Raw genomic sequence first — 16,566 nt, 5'->3', positions numbered from 1 at the left:
TGATCGGCTAACATCTGGATCCAGGGGGCCCAGAGACGGGGCAGCTTACCGAATTCAGACCGCATGCCGGGGCAGATGGTCCTGAACACGTAATCTGTGGCCTCGTCGTCTTCCTTGTCTGAAGACGTGGACTCGGAACCCTGAGGGCTTCGCTTGCGCAGTTTGGGAAATACTTTGCCCTGAAAGAAGGTGTCCTATTGCACAGTCCTTGGGATACACCTGTCCCCACAATCTGCACAGCCTGAGGGTTTCAGTGGGGTGTGTATGTGCCCACAAAGCCACTTAAGGATCCATGGGCAAGAATGACCACTCCTCCGGGTGCCTGGGTGGCTCAGTCGGTTAAGCATCTGACTCTTGATTTCGGCTCAAGTCATGATCTCAGGGTCGTGAGATCCGGCCCCAAGTCTTGGGTTGGGTGCGGAGCCTACTTGGGATTCTCCCTCTCCCCCACCCCTCCCCCACCCTGCTTGCACACACACGCATGCACCTCTCTTTCAAAAAATAAAGAATGACCACTCCCCGTAGCTGACCCCCACCCCAGCCTCCCTGGGTCCCCTGTGATCACTCACCTTTCCCCGCTGAGACCAGAGTGGAGGGTCCAGCTGCCCATGAGGGAGCAGCCCATTTTCCAGGCACGAGAGGAACTGCAGGAGGTGCCCTCCCTTGGGGAAGCAGAAAGGCGGCCTCTGGATCCCGTCCTGGCTGACCAGCATCACTGTCCCGCCGCTGTCCACTGCCACCACGACCCAGCCAGAGGAGATCCAGCGGGAAGTCAGTATGAGGCATGGGTATGGGGCCCTCCCGGCATACACATCCCCCCAGGCATGTCAAACCAGACCCACAGACCTGCTCCAAGGCTCTGAGAAAGGCCTGGGCAGAAGGTCAGGGCCAGTTTTTAGCCCCCGCCAAGCCTCTTCCACCCCACCTGCCACGGTCACTGACCAGGAAGTAGAGGACATGATCCAGAAGACTATGTTTGGCCCCGATGAAGTCACCCCCCAAAGGAAATGATGCCCCTAAACATGTGATGTCCCTCTACACCCTCAATCACCCTCTACGAATCAGCCTGACCTATTTCTTCATGGAGGCTTGCAGACCTATCCCTTCTCAGGGCAGTAGTTGACTTGCTAGCACGTATTGAGCGCTTACTGTATATAGCACAGCATGTTAAAGGCAGTGTCTTACTGGAATACTCAAAATAGACCTATGAGGTATATCTCTTATTGTGTGTTTTACAAGTGATGAAACCAAGGCTCAGAGAGGCGATGTAATTTGCCCAGGGCTGCACAGTAGGGCCTGGATCTGAACCCAGATCTGTCTCACTAACTAAGCTTCATGTTTTGTGCCTTGGTGGGGCATGGATCACTTGCTTTCTACAGCAGGATGGCCTTTTGCTTGTTCTGAATGTGCCTTCTCTGAGCCTTAAAGGAGAACTCTAGTTATTAATCCCAGATCTTGAGAGCACAGGCTTTGGAATGATAAAGACCTGATTTCGAGTCCAAACTCAGGAGTTCCCGGGGTGTGTGACCTCGTGCCAAGCTGTTTAGAGCCCTGCTTGGCACATCGTAAGCGCTCAATAGGCGTGAGCAGCTAATACCATGGGTTTGGTGCTGAGCCCTTATCATATGTCACAGGATGTTCACAACAACGCCAGGAGTAGGTGCTGTTGTGATTCCGTTTTACAGATGGGGAAACTGAGGCTCAGCGAGAGGTCACTTGTTTGAGGCTGCACAGGTACTAAGGAGGTGGGGCCAGGCAGGGGAGCCAGGAGGAACACCCCAGCCCCGTGCTCCCCCATGGTCCCTACCTTGCTGATGGCAGTGCAGGTACACAATCTCCTCCAGGCAGATGGTCATGGCATAGTCCCAGTAGACGCTGGAAGGGGAGGGATGGTTAGGTCCGCAGGATGCCTGCTCACCGATTCGTGGCAAAGGGCCCAGGAGGCCACGAAACCACACCCATGGGCTCCTGCACCCTTCTCACTAGGACCCACCTGTCTCCAACATCTGTATTCCAGGCTTCCCAGAATCCATCTCCCCTTCTTTGGTCCCAGCACCCCAGTTTTCTAAGGACCACTCCTCTCTTAACCCCAGTCCATGTGGCTGAGGCGGAGTCCACCCACCCTCTATGCCAGGATTCCAGGAATGGCCATCTGACCCCAGCCTGGCCGGTCAGCATTTTCCACTGTTCCAGCCAAGTGACTGGTTTAGGGATGGCCCTGCAACCCAAGCAGAAATAATGAGGCTCGGAGAGAGAGTTAAGATGGCAGAGGAGTAGGGGGTCCCCTTTTTCAGCCGGTCCCCTGAGTCGAGCTGGATAGGTACCAGACCAGCCTAAACACCCACGGAATCAGCCTGAGACGCAGGAAGATACATCTGGATCTCTACAAATGAACATCTCTAGCACTGAGCATTGAGGTACAAAGTGGGGGAGCCGTGAATCCCCGCACAGATATTGGAAGATAAACAGAAGGGGGAGGGAGCCACCGTGCTCGGGCACCGACCGGGAAGCAGGAGCCACCTGCACGGGGGAGTGGGCGGGCTCCCGGACTGGCACCCGCAAGAGAGAGAGCAGACTGAGACCGTAAGCCTGGGAACGCGCCCGACCAGTGTGAAAACCAACGCCCCGGAGTGCTCACTGGAACCGGACTGATACCGGGAGCTCGGGAGTGTGCGCGCGTCCAAACTGAAAACCAGAGCTCTGGAGTGCACACTCAAACTAGGCTGAAACCAACAGTTTGGGAGTGCGCGTGCGTGACCAGACTGAAAACCGGTGCTCCGGAGCACCCCGGACCACACTGAAACCGAGAGCTCGGGAGCGCACGCGGGAACCGGGGCGGCTGGCGGTGTTCGAAGCACAAAGGATAGGGACTTGCCAGCCCTGGAAGCGAGGACTGGGAGAGTGGCTGTGGGGCGCACAACCCGGGACACTTCAGGGTTTTTAGCAGCACCAACAGAAACAGAGGTAAAGTGGCCAGGAGAGTTCAGTGGAGAGCGGACTGTGATCTCTCTGTTCTGAGACAGAGGCTAGGATTCAGCCACTGCTGCTCTGACTCTCAGAAGAGGCACAGAAAACCATCAGGGAAAGCTGCCAGAGAACAAAAGCCCGGAATTACCAGCTCACATTGTGCCCATCCCCATCCCCCCTCGCAGGGGACGGGGCAACTCTACCCAAACAGGGGTGCCTGAGTATCAGTGCGGCAGGCCCCTCCCCCAGAAGGCAGGCTGAAAAATCAAGAAGCCCACATTCCTAAGGTCCCTATAAAACAAAAGCACGCTGCCTGGGTCCTGGTCAATAATTTGGGCTCTGGGCATCCCGGCTACCTCTCCTCATCAGAATGACGAGAAGGAGAAATACCCCCCAGCAAAGAAAAGACCATGAGTCTGTGGCCTCTGCCACAGAACTGATATTTATGGATATAACCAAATTGTGAGAAATGGAGTTCAGAGTAACAATGGTCAAGATGATGTGTAGACTTGAAGAAAATATTAACGAGAATATAGAATCTCTAAGGGCGGAAATGAGAGCGAATCTGGCAGAAATTAAAAATGCTATGAATCAAATGCAGTCTAAACTAGAGGCTCTGACGGCTAGGGTGAATGAGGCAGAAGAAGGAATTAGTGAAATGGAGGATGGGATGGTAGAAGGGAAAGTTAAAATGAAACTTGGCTCAAAAAAATCCAATCTCAAGAATGTAGGTTACGGGAGATTACTGACTCAATGAAACGTTCCAATGTCAGAATCATCAGCATCCCCGAAGGGGTGGAAAAAGAGAGAGGTCTAGAAGAGATATTTGAACAAATTGTAGCTGAAAACTTCCCTAATCTAGCAAAGGATTCAAGCATTCGTGTTCAAGAGGCAGAGAGGACCCGTCCCAAATTCAACCACGACAAACCTACGCCACGCCCGTCATGTCATAGTGCATTTCGTAACTATTAGATTGAAGGATGCAGTATTGAAAGCGGCCAGGGCAAAGAAATTTCTCACATACAAAGGCAAAAATATCAGGATTACGTCAGACTTGTCTACACAGACCTGGAATGAGAGAAAGGGTTGGGGGGGGCATTTTTAAAGCTCTTTCAGAGAAAAACATGCAGCCAAGGATCCTTTATCCAGCAAGGCTGTCATTCAGAATTGATGGACAGATAAGGACCTTCCAGAATCGCCAGACACTGACCAATTTCATAACCACGAAACCAGCCCTACAGGAGATATTAAGGGGGGGTTCTATAAAAGTAAAAAGGCCCAAGAGTGATACAGAACAGAAAGCTACAATCTATAGAAACAAAGACTTTACAGGCAACATGACCTCATTAAAATCATATTTCTCAGTAATCATTCTCAATGTGAATGGCCTAAATGCTCCCATAAATGCCACAGGGTTGCAGATTGGATAAAAAGACATGACCCATCCATTTGCTGTCTACAAGAGACTCATTTTGAACCTAAAGATACATCCAGACTGAAAGTGAAGGGATGGAAAACCATTTTTCATGCCAGTGGACCTCAAAAGAAAGCTGGGGTAGCAATTCTCAGATCAGACAGATTGGATTTTACTAAAGACTGTAGTTAGAGACACAGTAGGACACTATATTATTCTTAAAGGATGTATCCAACAAGTGGATATGACAATTATAAATGTCTATACCCCCAACAGGGGAGCAGCAAGATACACAAGCCAACTCTTAACCAGAATAAAGAGACATATAGATAAAAATATGTTAATAGTAGGGGACCTCAACACTCTGCTCACAGACAGATCACCTAAGCAGAAAATCAACAAAGAAACAAGGCTTTGAATGAGATACTAGACCAGATGGACCTCATAGATATATATATATATATAGAACACTACACCCCAGAACAAAAGAATACTCATTCTTTTCGAATGCACATGGAACTTTCTCCAGAATAGACCATATACTGGGTCACAAAACAGGTCTCAACCGATACCAAAAGACTGAAATTATTCCCTGCATATTCTCAGACCACATGCTTTGAAATTGGAACTCAATCAAAAGGAAAAATTTGGAAGAAACTCAAATACTTGGAAACTAAGAACCATCCTGCTCAAGAATGATTCGATAAACCAGGAAATCAAAAATCAATTTAAACAATTTATGGAGAATAACAAAAATGAAAACACAATGGTCCAAAACCTACGGGACACTGCAAAGGCAGCCCTAAGGGGGAAATACATAGCCATCCCGGCCTCACTCAAAAGAATAGAAAAATCTAAAATGCAGTTTTTATATTCTGACCTCAAGAAGCTGGAACAGGAACAGAAGAACAGGCCTAACCCATGCACGAGAAAGCAGTTCAAGATTAGAGCAGAGATCAATGAATTAGAAACAAAGAGCACAGTAGTTCAGATCAACAGAATTAGAAGCTGGTTCTTTGAAAGAATAAATAAGATCAATAAGCCACTGGCAAGACTTATTCAAAAGAATAGAGAAAGGACCCAAATTAATAAAATTATGAATGAAAAGGGAGAGGTCACAACTAACACCAATGAAATAGGAAGGATCATTAGAAACTTTTATCAACAGCTTTATGCCAATAAATTAAACAACCTGGCAGAAATAGATGCCTTCCTGGAAACCTATAAACTACCAAAACTGAAACTGGAAGAAATTGATTTTTTAAACAGACCAATTAATTATAAGAGATTGAAGCAGTGATCAAAAATCTCCCGAAAAACAAGACTCCAGGGCCTGATGGATTCCCCAGGCAATTCTACCAAACATTCAAAGAAGAAATAATACCTATTCTCCTGAAGCTGTTTCAAAAAACTAGATACAGAAGGAAAACTAGCAAACTCATTCTATGAGGCCAGTATTACTTTGCCTGATCCCCAAACCAGGCAAAGACCCCCTCAAAAAGGAGAATTACAGACCGATTTCCCTGATGAATATGGACGCCAAAATTCTCAACAAGATCCTAGCTAATAGGATCCAACAGTACATTAAAAGGATTATCCATCATGACCAAGTGGGATTCATCCCTGGGATGCAAGGGTGGTTCAACATTCGCAAATCGATCAGTGTAACAGATCATATCAACAAGAGTCAAGAACCATACAATCCTCTCAATAGATGCAGAAAAAGCATTTGACAAAATACAGCATCGTTTCCTGATTAAAACACTTCAGAGTGTAGGGATAGAGGGTACATTCCTCAATCTCATAAAAACCATCTATGAAAAGCCTACAGCAAATATCATTCGCAATGGGGAAAAGCTGGAAGCCTTTCCCTTAAGATCAGGAACACGACAAGGATGCCCACTCTCGCTACTATTATTCAACATAGTACTAGAAGTCCTTGCAACAGCAATCAGACAACAAAAAGGGATCAAAGATATCCAAATCGGCAAAGAAGAAGTCAAACTGTCTCTCTTCGCAGATGACATGATACTCTATATATGGAAAACCCAAAGAATTCACCCCCAAACTACTAGAAGTTATAGAGCAATTCAGTAATGTGGTGGGATACAAAATCAATGCTCAGAAACCAGTTGCATTTCTATACACGAACAATGAGACTGAAGAAAGAGAAATCAGGGAATCCATTCCACTTACGATAGCACCAAAAACCATACATTATCTCGGAATTAACTTAACCAGAGAAGTAAAGGATCTGTATTCTAGAAACTACAAATCACTCTTGAAAGACATTGAAGAAGACACAAAAAGATGGAAAAACATTCCATGCTCGTGGATCGGAAGAATTAACATAGTCAAAATGTCTATGCTACCCAGAACAATCTACACTTTCAATGCCATCCTGATCAAAATACCAATGACATTTTACAAAGAACTGGAACAAACAGCCCTTAAATTTGTGTGGAACCAGAAAAGGCCCAGAATCGCCAAGGAACTGTTGAAAAGGAAAAACAAAGCTGGGGGAATCACAAGGCCAGATTTCGAGCTGTACTACAAAGCTGTGATCACAAAGACAATATGGTACTGGCACAAAAACAGACACACAGACCAATGGAACAGGATAGAGAACCCAGAAATGGACCCTCGGCTCTTTGGGCAACTAATCTTTGACAAAGCAGGAAAAAACATCCAGTGGAAAAAAGACAGTCTCTTCAATAAATGGTGCTGGGAAAATTGGACAGCTACAGGCAAAAGAATGAAACTTGACCACTCTCTCACACCATACAAAAAGATAAACTCCAAATGGATGAAAGACCTCAATGTGAGACAGGATTCCATCAAAATCCTAGAGGAGAACATAGGCAGCAACCTGTAGGACATCGGCCACAGCAACATTTTTCATGATACATCTCCAAAGGCAAGAGAAACAAAAGAAAAAAATGAACTTGTGGGGCTTCATCAAGATAAAAAGCTTCTGCACAGCCAAGGAAACAGTCAAAAAAACTAAGAGGCAGCCCACGGAATGGGAGAAGATATTTGCAAATGACACTACAGATAAAAGACTGGTACCCAAGATCTACAAAGAACTGCTCAAACTCAATACACGAGAAACAAATAAACAAATCAAAAAATGGGCAGAAGATATGAACAGACACTTTTCCAATGAAGACATACAAATGGCTAACAGACACATGAAAAAATGTTCAAAATCATTAGCCATCAGAGAAATTCAAATCAAAACCACACTGAGATAGCACCTTCCGCCAGTTGGAATGGCAAAAATTGACAAGGCAGGAAACAACAATCGTTGGAGAGGATGTGGAGAAAGGGGATCCCTCCTACGTTGTTGGTGGGAATGCAAGTTGGTACAGCCACTCTGGAAAACAGTGTGGAGGTCCCTTAAAAAGTTAAAAATTGAGCTACCCTATGACCCAGCCATTGCACTACTGGGTATTTACCCCAAAGATACAGACGTAGTGAAGAGAAGGGCCATTAAGCACCCCAATGTTCATAGCAGCATTGTCCACAATAGCTAAATCGTGGAAGGAGCCAAGATGCCCTTCAACAGATGACTGGATTAAGAAGATGTGGTCCATATATACAATGGAATATTACTCAGCCATTAAAAAGAACGATTTCTCAACATTTGCTACAATATGGATTGGACTGGAGGCGATAATGCTAAGCGAAATAAGTCAAGCAGAGAAAGACAATTATCATATGGTTTCACTCATTTATGGAACATAAGAAATAGGAAGATTGGTAGGAAAAGAAGGGGAAGAAGAAAGGGGGGGTAAACAGAAGGGGGAATGAACCATGAGAGACTATGGACTCTGGGAAGCAAACTGAGGACTTCAGAGGGGAGGGGGGTCCGGGAATGGGATAGACTGGTGATGGGTAGTAAGGAGGGCACATATTGCATGGTGCACTGGGTGTTGTTCGCAAGTAATGAATCATGGAACTTTACATCGAAAACTAGGGATGTACTGTATGGTGACTAACATAATAAAAAAAATAAAATAAAAAAATGGATAGCAAAAAAGAAAAAATTAAAAGTAATTTGAAAATAAAAAACAAGATTAAATTTTAGTTTCAACATAATCAATACAAATGAGTTGAACTAATCAATTAAAACACAGACATCAATTTGGAATAAAAATTTAAAAAAATAAATTTCTTTATATTAATTATATTAATTCATTATTACTTAAACTGATTAAAACCACATTTTACATATATTCTAGGCAATAATATATATACATGCATGTATATACATATGTATGTATGTATATTATGTGCATATACATACATATGTTTGTATACACATATATACTATATACATATGAAAGGTATTTGAAATGAAACCATCATTTCCCTGACTGTAGCATCAAAAATGTGGCAGTAAGAATCCAATAAATGACATTTCTATCAATAAAATAGCTTATAATTACAAAATTCCTTGATTATACATTTTGTCCCAGACCCTGCTAAATATGTGTATGGGATATTTATTCATGCTACAGATCTTATTAAATATGTGTATAAGATATTCATAGACCCTACTAAATATGTGGATGAGATTCCAGTTCATTCATATAAATTATTCTTTTCCACTGAAATAAGATTCTTGACAAAGTTATTTAATAAGACTCTCTGCATTTTGATTGACTATTGCTGTGTAACAAACTGCTCCAATAATTAATGGCTTATAACAGCAACGATTTATTATTTCTCCTGATTTTGTGGGTTGAATGAGTCCATCTTGGCCATTCCGCTTATATGGAGATGACTGAGCTTACTAGGTTGCTTTCAGATGGTGGTTTGGCTAGGCTAGAAAGTCCAGATAAATCCTGTACACTTCTCTCTGTCTACACGCGCTGCCTGCCTATAGACAGCTTGGACTTCTTTACACTGTAACTATAATACAAGAGAACAGCACAATTTGCAAGTGTTTATAAAATTTCTATTTGTGTGGTGCTTACAATCGTTAAATTGTCTAAAGAAAGTCACAAGGTCAGGCGTAGAGTCAATGTATGAGGGGACCGCACAAGACATAAATACAGGGAGTGGTTCACTGGGGAATAGTTAATAGTAACAACACTATTTTCACCGTGGTACCACCTCACTCAAACAATCAAAATCTAATTAATTGTGTCTCCATGTTTAAAGGCACCTTTGTCTTTGAACCTTTGCTTCTAAAATAGCATCTGCAACGTAACCCAGTTACGTGAAAATTTAGTATTCTGAGTCACTTTCTAATCGCTCCCCCATATATGAGAAACCTAGAAAACATGTTCTTTCCCAAATTATGTTTAAAGTTATGATACGATTTTTGCAATGTGAGAAGTGACCTATGGGACCAGATGACACAGGTTCAAATCCCAACTGTCGTTTAAAATAACTTCATGACCTCAGGCAAGGTATTTAAAACTCTTCTATAAGAATCCAATTTCTCGTTTGTGAAACCAGAGTTAATATACATATGGTTATGAAAACAATGCTTTGTGACACGTTTTGTTTAACAATGAAAATAAGGATGAGAACGAGTATGTTAATAATGATGAAGACGACATTATTGTTAAATGATGATAAGGGGCGTAAACCCAAACCAAAACTTCCTTTCGTTCAAAACTGCCAGCAACGACTGGGAAGTTAAGAGCATTGCTCTAGTCTCACAGTGAATTTTTTTTTAAGACTTCATTTATTTATTTATTTATTTATTTATTTATTTATTTATTTATTCGACAGAGATAGAGACAGCCAGTGAGAGAGGGAACACAAGCAGGGGGAGTGGGAGAGGAAGAAGCAGGCTCATAGCGGAGGAGCCTGACGTGGGGCTCGATCCCACAACGCCGGGATTACGCCCTGAGCCGAAGGCAGACACTTAACCGCTGTGCCACCCAGGCGCCCCTCACAGTGAATTTTTAGTAAGTTTAACATTGCATATATTTATGCCATCAATTAATATCATGTAAGCCTACTGCACATTACATATGGATTTCAAACTCATTTTCAGCTCTTCTTTTGCTTTATTTACTAAATATTTAGTTGGTACTGAAGTTCTGCAGCTACGGGTCTGCCCATCCTTTTTTCCTGAACATAAATGGTAATATTTCTCCACTGGAATTATTTTGCTTTTCAGTGGAAAACAGGCAATTTAAATGTAAACATCTCTAGGGATTTTTCAGACTGCACAGGATTATTCTGTACACTGCTTACCAGAGAGAGCCATTTAATACCCCGTAACAGAGAGCAGTCCCTGAGTCTGTATCTCGAGGTAATGTGAGCAACTTTGCTTCATTCAGTTCCAGACTAAGGATGCACTTCACGGCAGAGATATGGAAATACTCTCAGGACAAATCTGCTCGCGTGGTAGGTCTAACATCCCACTGAAAATATTAACTTGAAAATGCAAATTTAAAACTATCTGCAGAATGGATTTTTATTTCTCAGATTTGAGAGATATCAAATCATATAAAAATATCATATTTTAAATCCCAACAATTTCGTCTTAAGAAAGCATACCACCAATTTCCATTTGTGAATTCATCTATGTAAGGGATTTTTTTATAGGTAAAAGATGATGATTTTCATTTTGTTTTAAGTGGCATTCAACAATTATTATTGAATAAATCACTCAAATACTAAACTAGACTCCTAAATACACAAAGAACCAAAAACTTTTCTTTTCTACATCTATTCTTGATTTCTTCTTTGGATTTACTAATAAAGTGTATTAAACTACATTAATGACAATTTAAAGAAAGTAGAAAAAAGTAAAACTTGCCAGGTTTTCAAGAATATACTGACGTCGAGGATTCAACTGACATTTTGGATAAGGTTCTGAAAAAGTGACATATGAGCCCCAATGAGTAACTCAACGATGCGGATTTTCATACTGAGGAATGAGCAAAAATACCTTAGAAATCACCACACTGAATTAGACTAAAAGTGACACATTTTATCAAGGGTCACACATTTTACTGATGAGTTATGATTATTTCATTCAACTTTAAAACGTAACCCACTTCCTTCACTGAAGAGCTCCAACACATATTTACAGCATTTCACCTGTGGTTTATTTTGCAGATAACATTTTCATGTATCAGTAAGCTTAACGGTGGGGTATTTTTCTTCACACACTTCTACTTGGATGACTGCAACTGAAATGCTGTAAAGCATTAGGGTCAACCCTAAGGACCTGTATACATGTGACCATTTTTAAACAAAAACATGGAAATTCCAAATATCTTCATTGATAATCTGTGGCTACGAAGGATTGCTTCTAGTCTTAGGAGTATTGTTTTGAATTCCAGAAATAGAAGTTGATCGATTTTTTCAGCTTCAATAACTGATTCAAATATGGTCAATATAATCCACAGTTATTAGGTTTCTAGGCTTGACCGAGAGTTTGAGCAAGCTGGAACCCTTATGTTGCCTTAGTATCTAGTTTTCTTAATCGAACACTCTAACAATCAGGCCAGCTGTCTTTTGAAGAGATGACCTGGCGAACGTTACAGTAGTCTTAGCAGGGAAAAGATAAGCAAGGCTTCTTTTAACTTATTTCTGGAGCAATGACAACTATAATGAGGACTTTCATATACTTACTTTTAAGTACAAATCATTCACGATCACAGGGACATTGAGGATGGTTACCTTTGCAGGTCAATTTGTTGATGTAACATTAATGCCATTTAGTCACTGCGGATTTAAGTACCTTCGAATTAACCACTAATAGTTGCGAACTTCTGTGTACTTCCTCTTACAAACCCCCTGGCACAGCCTCCAACAACTTCCCACGCATTTCACAGTTTATTCTTAGTGAGAAGTGCTTCTTTCCTTCTGAACTCTCACGTTACGGGCTAAGGAAAATGAGTGTAGTTTTCTTTTCATTGCGGTCTATATCTAAGTACTTCTCACCAGGAGAGCTTCAGAATTTTGCTGTAAGCTAAATGCATGTTTCTCTAAATGGTAGCTTTGACCTGTGAAACGTGAAATGGTTCTTTTAATGGAAAAATTCCCAAATAGCTAAGGGTTGGATAGTTCACTAAATAATTCTTAAAACAAAACTATGATAATTTATACATTCTTTTAATATGTTATATATATATTTTTAAGATTTTATTTATTTATTTGACAGAGAGAGACAGCCAGCGAGAGAGGGAACACAAGCAGGGGGACTGGGAGAGGAAGAAGCAGGCTCCCAGCGGAGGAGCCTGATGCGGGGCTCGATCCCATAACACCAGGATCACGCCCTGAGCCAAAGGCAGACGCTTAACGACTGAGCCACCCAGGCGCCCCAATATGCTATATATTTTAATATATGATATGTTTACCATAGTGATCATTATATTTTCTATAGCAACTATACCAAAGAGGTGGATTCAAAATTTCCAAGGCTCTTGGCTTAGATCGGAACTCAAACATGAAAGGAATTCTTCCAGAGTCAAACCATTTCTGAATCTGTGAGCTTCCAAAAAGACCTCCCTGAAGCTATCGCGCAAATGGAAAAAAAGCTGGAGCTGCAATCCTCACGTCACCCAACGTGAACTGGGTACTGGCCTCTCCCAAGGTGTCTACGGTTCTTCTGAAATACTCTGCAGTATTCTATACACAGTCAACTCTTTGACTCAAGCAGGCATCGGTCTTCTTTAGGAGAGGCTCACAGGCCCACAAGATAGTCATTCAGGATTCTGTCCTCAGGGGACTCCTGTTTTCAGATTCTATGATAGTCTGTGTGATAGGGCCAGAAATGGCGGGCTACTGGTCACAAATGGCTGTGTGTCCATGACCGGAGACGAGGCTGGAGAGGATGGACTGTGTGGCATTCTATCAAGCCAGAGGGAAGGAAGCCAGCCTTTATGAAGTGCCTACTCTCTCTATGTATTTTCCACACATTCTGTATCTTACATAATCCTCACAGCACATGAGCCACTGGAAAGTAGCAGGTACTCGGAGAACGTGTACTTCCTCAGAGCAGTAAGTTCGTCAGAGTGAGTAGGGATTCAAATTCCAGTTGGCCTGGGGCGCCTGGGTGGCACAGCGGTTAAGCGTCTGCCTTCGGCTCAGGGCGTGATCCCGGCGTTATGGGATCGAGCCCCACATCAGGCTCCTCCGCTAGGAGCCTGCTTCTTCCTCTCCCACTCCCCCTGCTTGTGTTCCCTCTCTCACTGGCTGTCTCTCTCTCTGTCGAATAAATAAAATCTTAAAAAAAAAAAAAATTCCAGTTGGCCTGACTCAAAACACCCATGTTAGTCAGTCAGTTATGTGTGAGTTTATTATTTATTTTTACCTCTTCAGATCCCAGACTGATCTGAGCCAGTGAGCGAGTGCTACTTCAAGAGCACAGAAACAGAGAATAGAAGTCCCCTCACCCAGAGACCCCTGGGAATTCACATATTTTCTATGACAATTTTTGCAAGACCAGGCCATTTCCAGCCATAAGAACTTTGACACTTTGATACTAGAGTTTAGTCTGGACCTTTGAAGATGGGTTCAGAGCTAACCAACATTAACTACTTAATAATCTACCCTGCTCTGCAAACAAGGGCACCTGATTGCCAGCCCAGCGTACTCTCAGGCAGGCTCCGGCCTAGCAAAATTTCAGGTAATGATCGCCATACTGCCCGCGGTACCAGGAAGTGTGCTAATCATATTCCCAACTTCTCACTTGGCTTAGAGCCTTGTATGACTTCATAAAGGCCAAGAGTAACAAAAGTTAGTAGACCTGAACTTCAAAGTTCCAAGCCACAAGAAGCTACCCTCCAAAACTTCACTCTTGCGTCTGCCTTGACAATTCTGATTTTAAGCGTGGTTTGGCCACTGGCACTAACCACAGTCTGCAGGACTGGAAGTAGTTACCATGTCGGCTTACCATGTGGCACTGAGTAAATCAACATCTGTACCTTGTTCTTCTTCACTCATGCAGAACAGGACTTATTTTTTTGAAAGGCATACCCTATTAGTGAAGCTGTTAGACTAAGAAATAATCGTATGTAACTGTTCTGTTTTGTTAGCCAAATATTTTATGTAATGTGAGACCAAGTCTTTTTTTTTTTTTTTTAGATTTTTTTAAAGATTTTATTTATTTATTCGACAGAAATAGAGACAGCCAGCGAGAGAGGGAACACAAGCAGGGGGAGTGGGAGAGGAAGAAGCAGGCTCCCACCGGAGGAGCCTGATGTGGGGCTCGATCCCATAACGCCGGGATCACGCCCTAAGCCGAAGGCAGACGCTTAACCGCTGTGCCACCCAGGCGCCCCAACGACACCAAGTCTTATGTATTCCACGGGACTGTCCATTACCTTAACAAAAAAAGACCATGACCTCACACCTACTGTCTCTGAACAGATAGAGGGGTCAAAGCCAGAGACTAATGGTTTATCAGCCATAAAATAGTCATCTAGGGCCTTAGGACAGCCGATAGGTTAGAATTAGTGAGATGTGATTCTGCGAGTTTTTAGTTTTAGGGTTATAAAGAGATGAGACTGGTGTAAACATGAAGATTCCATTTTGCCCTTAAGTGAAGAACAATCTTGGAATTGGTTTTTGATTGTGAACAGAGACAGAGTGTGTCATAAGTAATTCACCCAACCATAGAAAGCAAAGTATACAAAATTACAGACTGTCCTCAAGTACACAGGGACACATAAGGTTAGATTTCTGCTAGAATATGCAAGAGTCAGTGTAAGTTTGAGAGATGGGGTCGAAGACCTAACTGCTGAACCCAGACAAGACATCCTGTGTGATTTGGGGCAAACCACCAAAATACTCTGTTTCATTTGCTAGACCCCTAACACAGAGGTGACAACAGCTACTGCCTTTAGGTCACACATTACATGAATAATCATAGGATCCTTAAGTCCAATTTATATATTTGTTCAAATTCGTAACGAATCCACATCAGACAAACTTTAAAAGACGCAAAAGTACTCAATAAAAGCTCTCTACTTCTGACACCCAATCCACCATCCCCTTCCAAGAAACGACTGATGGGACAATTTCTTACGTACAGTTTCAGAAATGGTCTGGCATTTACAAGCGCACGCAAACACATACCTTTCTCTGCCTACTGCATTCAGTGCCTTGAACAGTGCTGGACACAGTGGGTAAGGCACAAATATTCATTTAACAGAATTAGTACTATAGGTACTTTTTGCATCTTGCCCTTGCATTCAGATATATCTTGGAAATAGCTGCCTCACTCTTTTCCTTTCCAAAATTCTTCTTTTGGTGTAATATACATACAGGAAATGCACGTGCCACACATGCACAGTGCACTAGGTTTTCATAAACTGAATCACCTAGCTATGCGGCACCCTGATCAAGAAAGGACATTACCAACAGCCTAAATGCTCTGCTCATCCTCACTGCCAGCACACCTTTCACCCTGCACACACCTAGAGTAACCGCTACCCTGACTTCTAAAAACCAATTAGTTTCTCCTGTATTCGTATTTATAGAAATTCAATAATACAATGGGTACCCTTTTCTGTTCACCTTCTTTCCCATAGCCTTTTGTCGGATTAAACTGTATTTTTGTGAGGACATGTAAATCCTTCATTCTCACTGCCCTATGGTATTTCATTGAGTGGAGACACCATCATTGATACATATGTTCAACTGCCAACGGGTATGTGTGTAGTTCCCAATTTGGGGCTATTTTATTTAGTGTACTTGAACATTCTGCACAAACTTGTCATTCCCCTAACAGTGAAACTGCTGAGGCACAGAGGAGGTCCACGCCTAACTTTCCTAGGAACTACTGAACTGCTTTCCAAAATGGTTGTACCGATCGATGTACGCTTCCACGACACGTGAGACTTCCTACAGCCATATGTCCTCACCAATAGCCGGAATGATTCCATGGTTTGGTTTTGTTTAGAGATTTTAGTTATTTATTCGTCAGAGAGAGAGAGAGAGAGAGCACCAGCAGGAGGGAAGGGTAGAGGGAGAGGGAGAAGTAGACTCCCTGCTGAGCAAGAAGCCCGACGCAGCACTCGATTCAGGACCCTGGGATCATGAGCTGAGCCGCAGGCAGATGCTGAACTGACTGAGCCAGCCAGGTGCCCTCCATGGTTTTGTTTGTTCTGTTTAGCTCTTCTGGTGGGGCTGCCATTGTGTTTACAACTCCACGATGACAAATGGAAAGCAGCCACCTTCCAAAGGTTTACTGGACATTTGGA

The 16,566-nt window shown here is 42.9% G+C and overlaps 1 protein-coding gene across 1 annotated transcript in view; it reads right to left on the bottom strand.

Moving 5' to 3' along the window:
• Positions 1 to 1,962, bottom strand: part of LOC148107419 (small G protein signaling modulator 1-like) — a 30,263-nt gene extending 28,301 nt beyond the window's left edge. Inside the window, 4 exon segments of the mRNA XM_087857150.1 lie at positions 50 to 179; positions 570 to 733; positions 1,808 to 1,875; positions 1,919 to 1,962. Coding sequence (XP_087713276.1) covers positions 50 to 179; positions 570 to 733; positions 1,808 to 1,875; positions 1,919 to 1,962 — 406 coding nt within the window.
• Between the last annotated feature and the right edge of the window lie 14,604 nt (positions 1,963 to 16,566).

This window comes from Ursus americanus, chromosome 30 (genome assembly GCF_024610735.1).
Source record: "Ursus americanus isolate L20-20 chromosome 30, mUrsAme1.1.p, whole genome shotgun sequence".
Taxonomy (NCBI): Eukaryota; Metazoa; Chordata; class Mammalia; order Carnivora; family Ursidae; genus Ursus; species Ursus americanus.
Note: the sequence above shows the minus strand (reverse complement) of the source record. Positions and strands in the feature narration are given on the sequence as shown.